This window comes from Scyliorhinus canicula, chromosome 5, assembly GCF_902713615.1.
Source record: "Scyliorhinus canicula chromosome 5, sScyCan1.1, whole genome shotgun sequence".
NCBI classification, from domain to species: Eukaryota; Metazoa; Chordata; class Chondrichthyes; order Carcharhiniformes; family Scyliorhinidae; genus Scyliorhinus; species Scyliorhinus canicula.
Genome location: NC_052150.1, coordinates 95080542 through 95093014, shown reverse-complemented (window position 1 = coordinate 95093014; position 12473 = coordinate 95080542). Strand labels below are relative to the sequence as shown.

Here is a 12473-nt window from a genome sequence, read left to right as displayed (position 1 = left end):
CCAAATGGAGAAAATCAAATTCACCATCCGTGGGTCGGAAGAGGGCTTCCACAAAACATGGGAGCCATTCACCCAATTGTTCAGAGACCTGTTTGTGGCCAAGACATAAATAAATAAATAGCCAGTAGCCAGGGAGAAATAGCCAGGACAATACAGAAAGAGGAAAGCGAGGGGGGACCTGGGGTGTGGGGGGGGGGGGGGGGGGGGAGCAAGGTGAGGTAGAAAATCCGAGCAAGAAAGAATGAGGGGGCTACAGTGAAGAAGGAAGGGAGGGAGGTGGGGGTCAGTGAGTGGGAGCTGGAGGGGGGTGGGGGGTTAGGGGGGTGGGATGAGGAGGATTGTACGCAGAGCCAGACGGCAATACACTATAAATAGAGGAACCTAAGAAGAAGTCTTTGTGTACTGTACAATAAATGAAAATGAACAGCAATGTATATAATTTGGAAAATGCCAATAAAAAGAGTTAAAAAAAAAGAATTGAGTCACACATCAGCCATAATCTCATTGAAAAGTGGAACAGACTCGAGGGGCGAAACAATCTGCTTCTGTTTCAAAGTTTTCCTTTCTGTCTCTTTATTTCCTTCTCTTAATCTAATCTTTCTTTCCTTCCTCATTACTCTTCTGAACCTGATTTGGCATGAATTCACCTACTCAGATTCATCGTTATTCTCAGCCCTTGCACTGTTTATTTCTCAATCCTTAAATCTCAAGGCAACAAGAGGGCACATTGTGTGGTGCCCTACTCTAGCAAAATCTGGGCCATTGTTTGCTGTGAACCATCGTATGAGTCAAGACCCTGAAGGAATCACTGTCAAAATAACAGGAATAAGTTGTCCCACGAAGATATCATGAGTAGCTCCTGTCAGGTGGATGTACCTTTAAGAAATGGGTGTTTATCAAATAGCTGCAGTGATGTCAGTGTGTGGGTGGAGCTGTCTGTCTTTCACTTTTGTTTTGAGCTGGGAGCTGCAGTGTGTTTTTGGTTTCGTTTTCAGAGTTGGAGAGCTGTATTCAAAGCAAGCAGATATGTAAAATGATCTTTTGCTCTGCAAGCTAAAGAATGTCTTTAGTTCATTGATGATTTCAAAGTGATACCTGTTACTGCAGAGAATTTAAACCTGATGTCTTTGTTTAAAAAGGTCATAACTTATGGATGTTGCTAGGAAAGGTATTAAGGGTTACCTATAGAGTATTGCATCTGTGGGGTTATGTTTGTTGGTATATGATAAGGCGTTTACTGTGTGTTTATGAACTGTTAACTGGGTTCATAGAATAAACATTGTTTTGTTTTTAAAAATACTTTTTAGATCTCTGTTGCATCACACCTGTAAAGTGGGCCCTTGTGCTCCCCATAACCAGAATCTATTCAAAGTTGTAGGTCAGGTGAACTCCACGATATACTTTGAGGTTCTCTAAACCCTGGCCCTTAATACTCCGTATCTTCTGACAACAGCTATCTTGACCCTTATTCAGGCAAATTGAAGGTTTTCTTTGGTAAGTCATCCAATTCTAATGGCAGTGGCATTTTGATGCACGAATCAGTGTAACTACTATGCCATTCCTATGTTGGCAAATAGTCTCAGTCACACCAGAAATTGGAAGATCCAATTGGACCTTCAGAAATAGGAACCCTCCATCCAGAGGAATTTCTATTTTCTCTGAAAAAAGTAATATGAGCATGTAAGGTGACCAATGGCACATGTGTCTAGAGCAATAGAAGTCGGACAATTTTGGCAAGTCATCATTATATACTTTAAGGTGGCTCCTTCTACATTGCTCATCAGAAATCTATCAATCTCTACCTCAAACATACTCAATGGCTGAGATTCCACAGCCCTCTGGGGTAGAAAATTCCAAAGATTCACAACCCTCTGTGTAAATAAATTTCTCCTAATCTTGGTCCTAAGTGGCCTCTACCTTATTTTGAAATTGCTTCCCCTGGTTCTAAACTCTCCAAACTGTGTTTGCCCTGCCCATTCCTTCAAGTATTTTGAGATTTCAATGAGATCATCTATCATCCTTTGAAACTCTAGACAATGTAGGTCCAGTTTGCCCAATCTTTCTTCATAAGATAGTCCTGGCTTCCCTACGACATGTCTGGTGAACCTTTGTTGCACTCCCTCTATGGCAATAATATATTTTCTGATGTAAAGGGACCAAAATTGCACACAGGACTCCAGGTGTGGTTTAACTAAGTCCCTATACAATTGAAGCAAGACCTCACTACTCTTGTTCATGATCATACATACATGACCATACATGATCAGAGAATAGTCTAGAACTGAACTCGGTAAACAGTGTGCCTGCATGGAACAGACCACCCTTGGAATTGTACCTAGTTAAAGCCTACCGATAAAAGTGTTTATGGATAAACACGCAAGCCTAGGATCTCATCAATGAGCCATCACCACGGCAACATAAAAAAAACATATTAAGTATATAACATGAAATTAGGGATTCAAGCATACATATTGTTGCAGATATTTAATATCTAATAAGGACAAGTTATTGGAAGGTATATGCAAATTTCTAAATCTGACTCTCACTGAGCTTTATAAGTCACTAACACCAGTGCTTATTTTCTAGCATCTTCATTCTTTCCTGGTCAATACGTGTATAACTGGACATCCTGGATTGCTGAGTATGGTTGGTTTAACTGCACCAAGTTTTCCAAATGCAATATCTTCCCAGATGGTCGTCCTTTTCCCCGACAAATGGATTGGAGACATAAGAACTTTGTTTACATTTGGCACACACAAGGTTGGTACAATAAAGATATCCTTCAAATGTCAAGAGATATCCTTAACAACTTGCTAACCAAATTGTTTAAACTTTAGGTCAATACTATCAAAATACTGGGCGATCCAGTATGACCCTCTCTATCAACACAACTAACATTGCACTTGGTGACCATATGATGGTGGTATTTATCTATCGAAGAGACCATCAGCGAAATAAATACATCCCAATTGCAACAGCAAGTGGTCCATACACTGTCACAGGTGAGATTGTAATATTAGTATGTTTGGGATAATCCATCCATTGATCAATAGTTTCAGATGTTTTGGTTACTAAGCAAAAATAACAGCAGGCCAGAGTTTGCTCTTATGAAGAATCTATAAATCAAGTTACAGTTTTATACAAAATTGTGGAACTCTGAAGACTAGCATTTCCTTCTTTGAAGTTCATAAAGCTTTCGATCGAAGGCCTTATGTGATGGTCATAAAGAAGCTGGAAACTGTGGTCCAGGGCCAAATCATATACTTTATCTTGGGTGTGTATCCACTTGGAGTATAAATATTGGTCTCCTTATGTAAGGAAGGATATACTTGCCAAAGAGGGAATGTAAAAATAAGATTGAGTAAACTATGCCAAAAATTCCTAGAATTTAGAAGAATGAGAAATAATCTCTTTGAAACATTTAAAATTCTTAAGGGTGGATGATGATAAGGATGTTTCTCTGGCTGAGCAGCATAAAACTAGTGGTGACATTGTTAGAATATGGGATTGGCCATTTCGTACTGAAATGGGGAGAAATTTCTTCACTCAACGTCTGAATTTTGAGTGGATGATCTTGTTTAGAATATTTAAGAAAGAAATTGATAAGGTGTTTGGATAAGAGAATTAATAGATTTGGGGATAGTTGGGAAAATGAAGTTGTGCTAGAAGATTAGAAATGATCTTACTGAATAGTGAAGCAGACTCCGAGGGCCAAATACTCCGATATCTTCTTCTTATGTTTGACAATAGTGTAAAATTGGTAATAGTGAATTGCCAGCCCTTTTTATATTTGTTCATGGCTTGTGAGTATCATTGATAAAACAGCATTTATTGCCCATCCCTAATTGAGAAGGTGATGGTATGCCATGTTCTTGACCTGCTGCAGTCCATGTAGTTTAGGTCCACCCACAATGCTGTTGGGGAGGAAGTTCTAGGATTTTGACCCAGCAGTGGTTAAGGACTAGCGATATAGTTTCCAATCACACTGCTGCCACAATGTATCGATGGTGGCATATGGGATTCCTATCAAGTAGGTTGCTTTGTCTTGGAAGGTGTCAGGTGTTTTGAATGTCGTTGGAGCTGCATGCATTCAGGCAACTGGTAGATGGTGGACAAGCTTTGGGGAGTCAAGACATAGCCATAGTGGTAATATAAATGGTACAGTTAAGTTTCTGACCAACAGTGATTCTCCCCCAAGGTGTGGATGATGGGGGGCTCAACAAGGGTAATGCGCATTAAGTGTCACGGAGAAGTGGTTAGATTCTCTTTTGTTGGAGATGGTCATTGCCTGGCCTGAATGTTACTTGCCACTTATCATCCCACGGTTGGATGTTATCCAAGTCTTGTTGCATGAGGGCATAGACTGTCACATTATCTGAGACATCATGAGTGGAACGTAACACTATGCAATCATTTGCAAACATTCCCACTTATGACCTTATGATGGAGGGAAGGTCATTAATGCAGCAGCAGAGGGTGGATGAGCATTGCACATTGACCTGAGGAATGCGAACAACGTGACCTGGGTTTAGGATCGACCTCCAACAGCAACAGCCACCTTCCCTAATGTTAGTTAGGACTCCAACCAGTGGAAAGTTTTCTCCCTGATTCCCATCTACTTCAATTTTGCTAGGGTTCCTTGATGTCACACTCGGCCAAATACTGCCTTGACGCCGTTAGTTATTGCTCCCACCCTGTATCTCTCCCATTTATTTATTTCCATTGAAGTCAATGTAAGATGGGTTGTTGAATTGCTATCAACTGCTTTACACAGTCAAAATTATCTCTTAAAGATGAGCGAAAAATTATTTGAAAATAAAATTAAAGGAACAGAAGTAAGTAATGGAAGCTCTTGCAATAACAAGACAAAGTTCTAATACTTTTGGGGAGCCTCACAATGCATTATAGTCAATTAAAATCTTTGACAAGGCTAAAAGGGTAGGGAATTAAGAAGTGTTGCCAGCTTAAATAATTGTGCCTGGCTGAATGGAATCTTCTTTCCAAATAATGTGAATTGCCACAAAACAAATATCGTAAGGATCTTAAATTTGCAAAGGATAAATTATGTTGTAAAATATTTTATGATTTCTTTTCAGATCGTATTCCAATATATGTGCATATTTCACAAAAAAACAATCGCAATACCACTGATAATGTCTACATCAAGGACTTAAATGTTGTCTTTGGAGTCAAAATTCATGATCCCAGCAATTATCTGAAAAATGCAGCCAAATCATATAGTTGGAATTTTGGCGATGGTCATCAGTCTTTATCAAACAGTCCAACTGCTCTTCACAACTATACGAGGACAGGACATTTCAGTCCTAAACTAACAGTTGAAGCGATTATACCAGTTTCCTGTGGCTCTATTATACCAACTACATTGAGCCCTGCGACAGAGCAGAGCACCACGACCGAACGGAGCACCACGACCAAAGAGAGCACCACGACCAAAGAGAGCACCACGACCGAACAGAGCACCACCACCGAACAGAGCACCACGCCTGAACAGAGCACCACCACCGAACAGAGCACCACCACCGAACAGAGCACCACCACCGAACAGAGCACCACCACCGAACAGAGCACCACCACCGAACAGAGCACCACCACCGAACAGAGCACCACGCCTGAACAGAGCACCACGCCTGAACAGAGCATCACCACCAAACAGAGCACCACCACCGAACGGAGAACCACGCCTGAACAAAGAACCACGACTGAACGGAGCACTACTACTAAATTAAGCCCTACTACTGAGCAGAACCCTACAACTGAAAGGAGCTCTACAACTAAACTGAACCTTACCACCAATGCAGACCCCACAACTGGTATTTGTGATTTACTTTCTTACAATAATCAACGTAGTGCCATAATGGAATAGTGCAAATCAAACTTTTAATAAACACTTTGGAATTCAGAATTAGAATATGATCTTCCTCACTCGGTATCCGTTAATGTCGGAATGGGTCCTGCAGCTGGGCCACTGTAACTTTGGAGGGCGAACCACGGAAATCCTGAAAAAATTGTAAATAGCATTTACACAATTTCTTCAGCATTTCAGCGGCTTTACTGCCAAAAGTATGCTGGACAATTGGGAAATTCTCCCCAAGGTTGGAAAATTCCAAATATTCCCAACTATTTATGATATTTGCACATACCTTTCTATCTTGTGTTGCATGTGGGAAATCAAGACGAAGTGTCAGGACTTCAGGTCAAATAGGGTTAAGACAGGTGTTGCACGTCGCTTATGGGTCAACGAGTGTTACAGACAAAACACTTAAACTCTCAAATTGTCGTATAACAATCTCCTTTATTGTACCTTACCAGGTTACCACAAAAGCATCAAAACTCCATTAAAAAAGAGTTAAAAATCTCTATTACACAAAGTATTAAAACTTATGACGTGGACCTAACTGCCACCTGTTAAGAGGTGAGGTGATCAGCCTCCCTCTTGATGGATTCTAATGTCTTTCCTGAGTCCGAGATCCAGGGCACTTGTTCTTCAAGCTGATTGTTCCTGCAGGTTGTTGTTTCTGATGTTCCTTTGTTTTTCCTTTTCATCCAGACCTTGCTAGCACAGATCATTCTCTCAGTCACATATACACAGGACAGACACTGATCAATCGCTGTCTTTAGACACAATCACTGGGCGGAATTCTCTGATCCTGAGGCTAAGTGTTGACAACGTCATAAATGCCGTCGCGTTTCACGATGGCATCAAAATTCCCTCAGGAGCTGCAAATCTGACCCCTACAGGGGGCTCGCACGGCACTGGAGCAATGCATGCCGCTCCAGCTGCCCATACCGGTGTCAAATGGGCGCCACGGGTCTGCGCAGTGCGACCGGCACGATTGCACGCATGCGCAGTGGTTCCCTTCACTGCGCCGGCCCCAACGCAACATGGCGCAGGGCTACAGGGGCCAGCGCAGAGCAAAAGAGGCCCCCAGCTTGAGAGGCCGGCCTGCCGATTGGTAGGCCCCAATCGTTGGCCAGGCCACAGCGGAGGTCCCCCCCAGGATCGGACCCCCTTGGGGTCGGACCCCCCCCCCCAACCAGGGCGCCACCGGATGCATGCACGCTGAGGTCCCGCCGGGTAAAACCACATATGGACAGCCCAGCGGGACTCGGATTTTTTGTGCGGCCGCTTGGCCCATCCCGGGTGGAGAATCACCAGGGGGGCCGTGTAGAGCGGCCCCTGACCGGCGCCGCGCCAGTGGCAATGGCGGCGATTCTCCATTCTCCGGAGAATCGGTGGAACAGCTTTGGCGTGGTGTCGCACGATTCGCGCCCGGCCCGGCAATTCTCCAGCCTGGCTTGGGCTGAGAGAATCCCACCAAATGTCTTTTGCTCACAAATGCTTAGGGTGTCATATTTCGCTTTGGAAGTCATGTTTCTGAGCCCTTACACTCCTAGGGGTCTGGGTTTAGTCACTGTCCATCGGAAGCATGGCTGGCATGAGGTGACTGCCCAATCAGTTCTCAAGCCCACTCCATGGCTGCAAATCTTGTACTCTGCTGCAGACCACAGCATTTTATTCTGCTCCACAATTGTTAAGATAATGCAGGGTTAGTCTTTTTAACCATCAGGCTTTGCTGTTATCTCCTCCGATTCCTATCACATCAGGCTACACAGGATAATTGGAACTGGGCATGTAGATTTAATTCTGTCCCCCTTTTGAAGTCATGCATTGTATGTTTCTGTTATCAACTTATGTGCCCACATTTAGGATGGAAACTGGCGAAGTAAACTTGTCAATTGTGAAAACACTGCAGGACTACCACTGACCAGGAGAATGCAGTCATATCTTGACAGTTTACTGTGGTGAATGTAACTTGGTAATTCACACTGTATTTACCAATACTATTGTAAGCGCAGTAGCGTTATCCGACCACTAGGGGGAGTAGCTCTGGGAATGCTCAGGAGTTTGTACAGGGCTCCGCCCACGACTCCTCCCCCTCGACTGCTGTATAAATAACCGTGTCCAGAGCCAGAGGGAGAACGCGACGGTCTGGAAGACCGTCCTACTGACCCTCCGGTCTAGAAAGCTCCAAGTCTCCCAGTGGCAGGAAGTCCTCCCAGACGCGCTCCACGCTATTAGGTCCCTCCTATGCACAGCGACCAATCAGACCCCTCACAAGAGGCTCTTCATTTTTTCCAGGGGCACTACCACGGGGTTCTCACTTCCGGCATGTCTGAGGACATCGGGCCCGGTACTCCTGAGGAAACACGCCAGGGCACACAAAACCGACCCCCTTGTTGAGAAGGTGCGCCTGCACCACTCCAACCCCCAGTACGCCTTCGTCGAGTTCCCTGACGGCCGCCAGGGCACAGTATCCCTCCGGGATCTGGCACCCACCGGATCCAGTACCCCCTCTACACCCACAGAAGGACCCCTCACCCTACACCCCATGCTGCTTCCCCCTCGCGCTCCCGAGCCCACGAGCTCACTCCACCAGTTCCGTGCACCCGCGCCGGCCAGCCCCCAGTCCCCAGTCGAACCAGGAGAGTATGAAGCTCAGACACAACCCTCCCTGGAGTCCGCCATTGTACCCCAGCACACAACACCATCCAGCCACCACAAGAGACTGCAACACCGGTGCTCCGCAGATCACAGTGGACAGTTCGACCACTGGACAGACTTACTTTGAATGTGGTGAATGTAACTTGGTAATTCACACTGTATTTACCAATACTACTGTAAGCACAGTAGTGTTATCCGACCACTAGGGGGAGTAGCTCTGGGAATGCTCAGGAGTTGTACAGGGCTCCACCCTTGGCTCCTCCCATGACTCCTCCCCCTCGACTGCTGTATAAATAACCGTGTCCAGAGCCAGCCTGAGTTCATCGTGAGTTCAACGGGTAACAGGCTGGCTCTGAAGTAAGTAGATTAAAACCACTGTTCATATCTGAAAGCACGTGTCTAGTGAATTGATGGTTCCATCATTTACATATGCAGTTTATATCAACAGCAAGTGCAGACATAAGGAGCGCGATTGTTTGGCCTCATTATGCTCTAGCTCAAGCAAAACCAAGCCAGTGAATAGCGGGAGAGGCAGAAAGCGAGGACTGCGGCAGGTGCCAAACAGTTTATGATGCAGCTGTCCTGCTCCGATAGGCGATATTGGGATCACACCGTAGCGTGGCCAGAAACCAATTATCACCACTAAAGCCTTATTATATAATTAACGAGAACCACCCCTTATCCAACGGCCTCCAGTCATTCAACGGCCTCCCCAGCAAGTGGTCACGCTGGTGCTGATTAATACTCCTTTTCAAAAACAGGAACCTTGCGGACAGGCTTCTGCGGGGAGCTGAGGAGGTGAGTGTGGTGATATGCATCACTTTAAATACACAAGGGGTTAATGTAAATACACTACAACTACGTAACCACTAGAGGGAGCATCGGAGATGTCATGACATGCAGACATACAGCTAATGAACACACAGAATAGGACACGACCAATGGGCAGTCAAGACACCCAGAACCCATATATAAGGAAAAGGGCACACATGCTCTGTCTCTTTCCACAGGTGACACTTAGAGAGTAGGACAGGGATAGATCAGAAGCATCACACCCACCACGTGGCTTAGAGCAGTAACACAACAGTGAGTAGCCATCTCTGCTCAAAGGTAAAGAGCTCGGGGGCACTGGGCTTGCCACCCCAGTGCTTGGCAGGGGTGGGCTGCCATGGGAGGGTGGGGGGAACTGGTGGGGCAACCATTGTCCCTGCCCATCTTCCCCACCGACCACCCATTTTTCCTTTTTTTAAATTTAGAGTACCCAATTCATTTTTTTTCCAATTAAGAAGCAATTTAGTGGGCAGCACGATGACCTAGTGGTTAGCACAACTGCCTCACGGCGCTGAGGTCCCAGGTTCGATCCCGGCTCTGGGTCACTGTCTGTGTGGAGTTTGCACATTCTCCCCGTGTCTGCGTGGGTTTCACCCCCACAACCCAAAAATGTGCAGAGTAGGTGGATTGGCCACGTTAAATTGCCCCTTAATTGGAAAAAAAATTGGGTAATCTAAATTTTAAAAATAAATAAATAAATAAAATAAAAAAAGAAGCAATTTAGCGTAGCCAATCTGCCTACCCTGCACATCTTTGGGTTTGTGGGGGTGAAACCCACGCAAACACGGGGAGAATGTGCAAACTCCACACAGACACTGACCCAGAGCCAGGATCGAACCTGGGACCTCGGCGCCGTGAGACAACAGGGCTAACCCACTGTGCCACCGTGCTGCCCCCCACTGACCACCCATAACCCCCACAGACTGCCGAGGCCTCTTGGGGAGAGATGGGCCAAGCGTCCGAAGGCGGCACGCATTGCAGAAGAAAGTGACAGAGGCATCATATTAGTTATGCACAAAGGTGTTTATTGTGTTTTACAATTCCCCACCCTCCCAATGGTGCTGCCCCTCCCCCACTCCCAGCCCTCTCACCACCTTCCTACGCCTCCCACCCCCTCCCTCGGTGCCCTAGTAATACACAATGTCCTCCTAGCCCTCCTAGCTCTACCAATACATATAGGTGTGTCCCCAGGATGCACATCTCAGGTGGAGGCAGCCAGCTGCTTACCACGACCCGGATCTTTGGGCGTCCTCTGGGGGTTTTGAGGCCAGAGGCCACTGGCTCACTTGTCGGCGGCACATGCACAGCCATGCTGCCCTGTTCCTTGTGCTGGCTGTGAGACGTTGCCTCATCAGAGGGGTGGAACTGGGGGGGGATGGTTCTCAACGTTGCCACGCCATGGGACGGGTCCGAGTTGGCACCTAGCACCCCCTACTCCCGCTCAGTGCCCATAGGGCCCTAGGGTTCACCTTGGGACGGAGCTGCAGCTGGTAAAAGCCCAGCTGTCCCTGCATCATCTCGCTATGCCAGCCTTGGAAGTCCCCCCATGGTCTGCACCATCGTGTCAATGCCCTTGGGGATGTTCCTCAGTGACTGGGACATGCTCTTCAGTGTCTCAGCAATACACACCTGCGACTGGGACAAGCTCTGCTCGGCCATGCCCATCTGAGAGTGGGACATGTCCTGCAGAACTTCATCAAGGTCAGCTTGGTACTGGGTCACATCCCCCACTGAGTTGGCATTCTGCTGAGACCCTCAGCCATGGCCGCCACCGACTATGCGACACCTTGGACACCTTCACTCATGGTGCCAATATTGTGCAACAGGCTCTCCACTGCAGGCGCCACGCTAGCAGTGTTGGCCTCGGGGCTATGCATTGCCGATGACAGCTCCAACGCCTGTAGCCTCTGGTACTCCTCCAAGTGGCTATGGATCTGTTGGAGTGTTGCTGACATCCCCCTCTGAATGTCGCCTGCACCATAATGCTCCATCAGCTCCGGGATCACCTCTTCCATCGGCTCAGCATCAGGCTGGGACCCAGCTGGGACCTGGGATCTAGCAGACCTCTGATGGCTGTCTCGCCTGGTGGTTCCTGCCTCAACCTAATGTACATCAGCAGCTGTGTGGTGCTCACCAGATTGTGTCCAAGAATTCTGGCCACTAACATTTCCCACCGAGCTGCATGTATCTGCGCTAGTGGAGGGTGGGGATGACAGCTGTGATTCGACTATTATGGTGGCATCCTCGGAGCACTCCCCCGAGGTGGCCTCATGGGACACTGGAGAGGGAGCCACCATGTGGTCAATGGGATGGATGGGTCAATCAGTAAGGCAATAACAACTCACGTTTGACAGGTCTCCCGGGTGGAGCCTGGTGGTCCCTGACCTCTGCGGCGCCTGCCAGCCTCCACATTGGTGACCGCCCTGTCCTCAGCCACACCATTCACGTCCAGGGCACACTCCTCAAAAGTGGTGAGGATTCTGATGTCCGGCACACCACTGTCAGTCTGGGCCCTCTCCCGGCTCCCGGCGATTGTGGGAGAGCTTTTACTGAGGAGACATTGAGAGGCCAGTCCCTGGGTGGGACTCACCAAAATTAAGATAAAAGAAATAATGAGACTAATAGTTAATAAGTCTTCAGGACTAGATAGTTTCCATCCCAGGGATTTAAAGGAGTTGGGTGAGAACCATGCAGATCTCCGAATTATAATCTTCTAAAGTCTTCTTGAATCTGAAACTGTTCCTTTAAATTGGCCATGATGTGGAGATGCCGACGTTGGACTGGGGTGAGCACAGTAAGACATCTGACAACACCAGGTTAAAGTCCAAAAGGTTTGTTTCAAATCACGAGCTTTCAGAGCACTAGCTTTCGGATTCACCTGAGGAAGGAGCAGTGCTCTGAAAGCTAATAATTTGAAACAAACCTTTAAATTGGGAAATTGCTTGTCATTCTTCTGTTTAAGAAAGATGATGGAGAGCATTATAGACCAGTTACCTAACACATTGTGTCAGGAAATTGGTGAAGCCTATAATTATGAATAGAGTGATTGAACAGTTGAAAATTTTCAGCTGATTATAGAGAGCAAGCATGGAATTTTAAAGGCTAGGTCATGCCTGAC

The 12473-nt window shown here is 46.6% G+C and overlaps 1 protein-coding gene across 2 annotated transcripts in view; it reads left to right on the top strand.

Annotated features, from left to right (window-relative positions):
• The window catches only part of gpnmb (glycoprotein (transmembrane) nmb), a 73409-nt gene that overhangs the window by 22147 nt on the left and 38789 nt on the right, over positions 1–12473 (top strand). Inside the window, exons 4-7 of one of the 2 annotated variants that reach the window (XM_038797411.1) lie at positions 2587–2760; positions 2838–3002; positions 5097–5507; positions 5670–5831. In XM_038797411.1, coding sequence (XP_038653339.1) covers positions 2587–2760; positions 2838–3002; positions 5097–5507; positions 5670–5831 — 912 coding nt within the window. Of the gene's footprint in view, positions 1–2586; positions 2761–2837; positions 3003–5096; positions 5832–12473 lie in introns of both variants that reach the window. The other variant, XM_038797410.1, reaches the window with a different exon arrangement.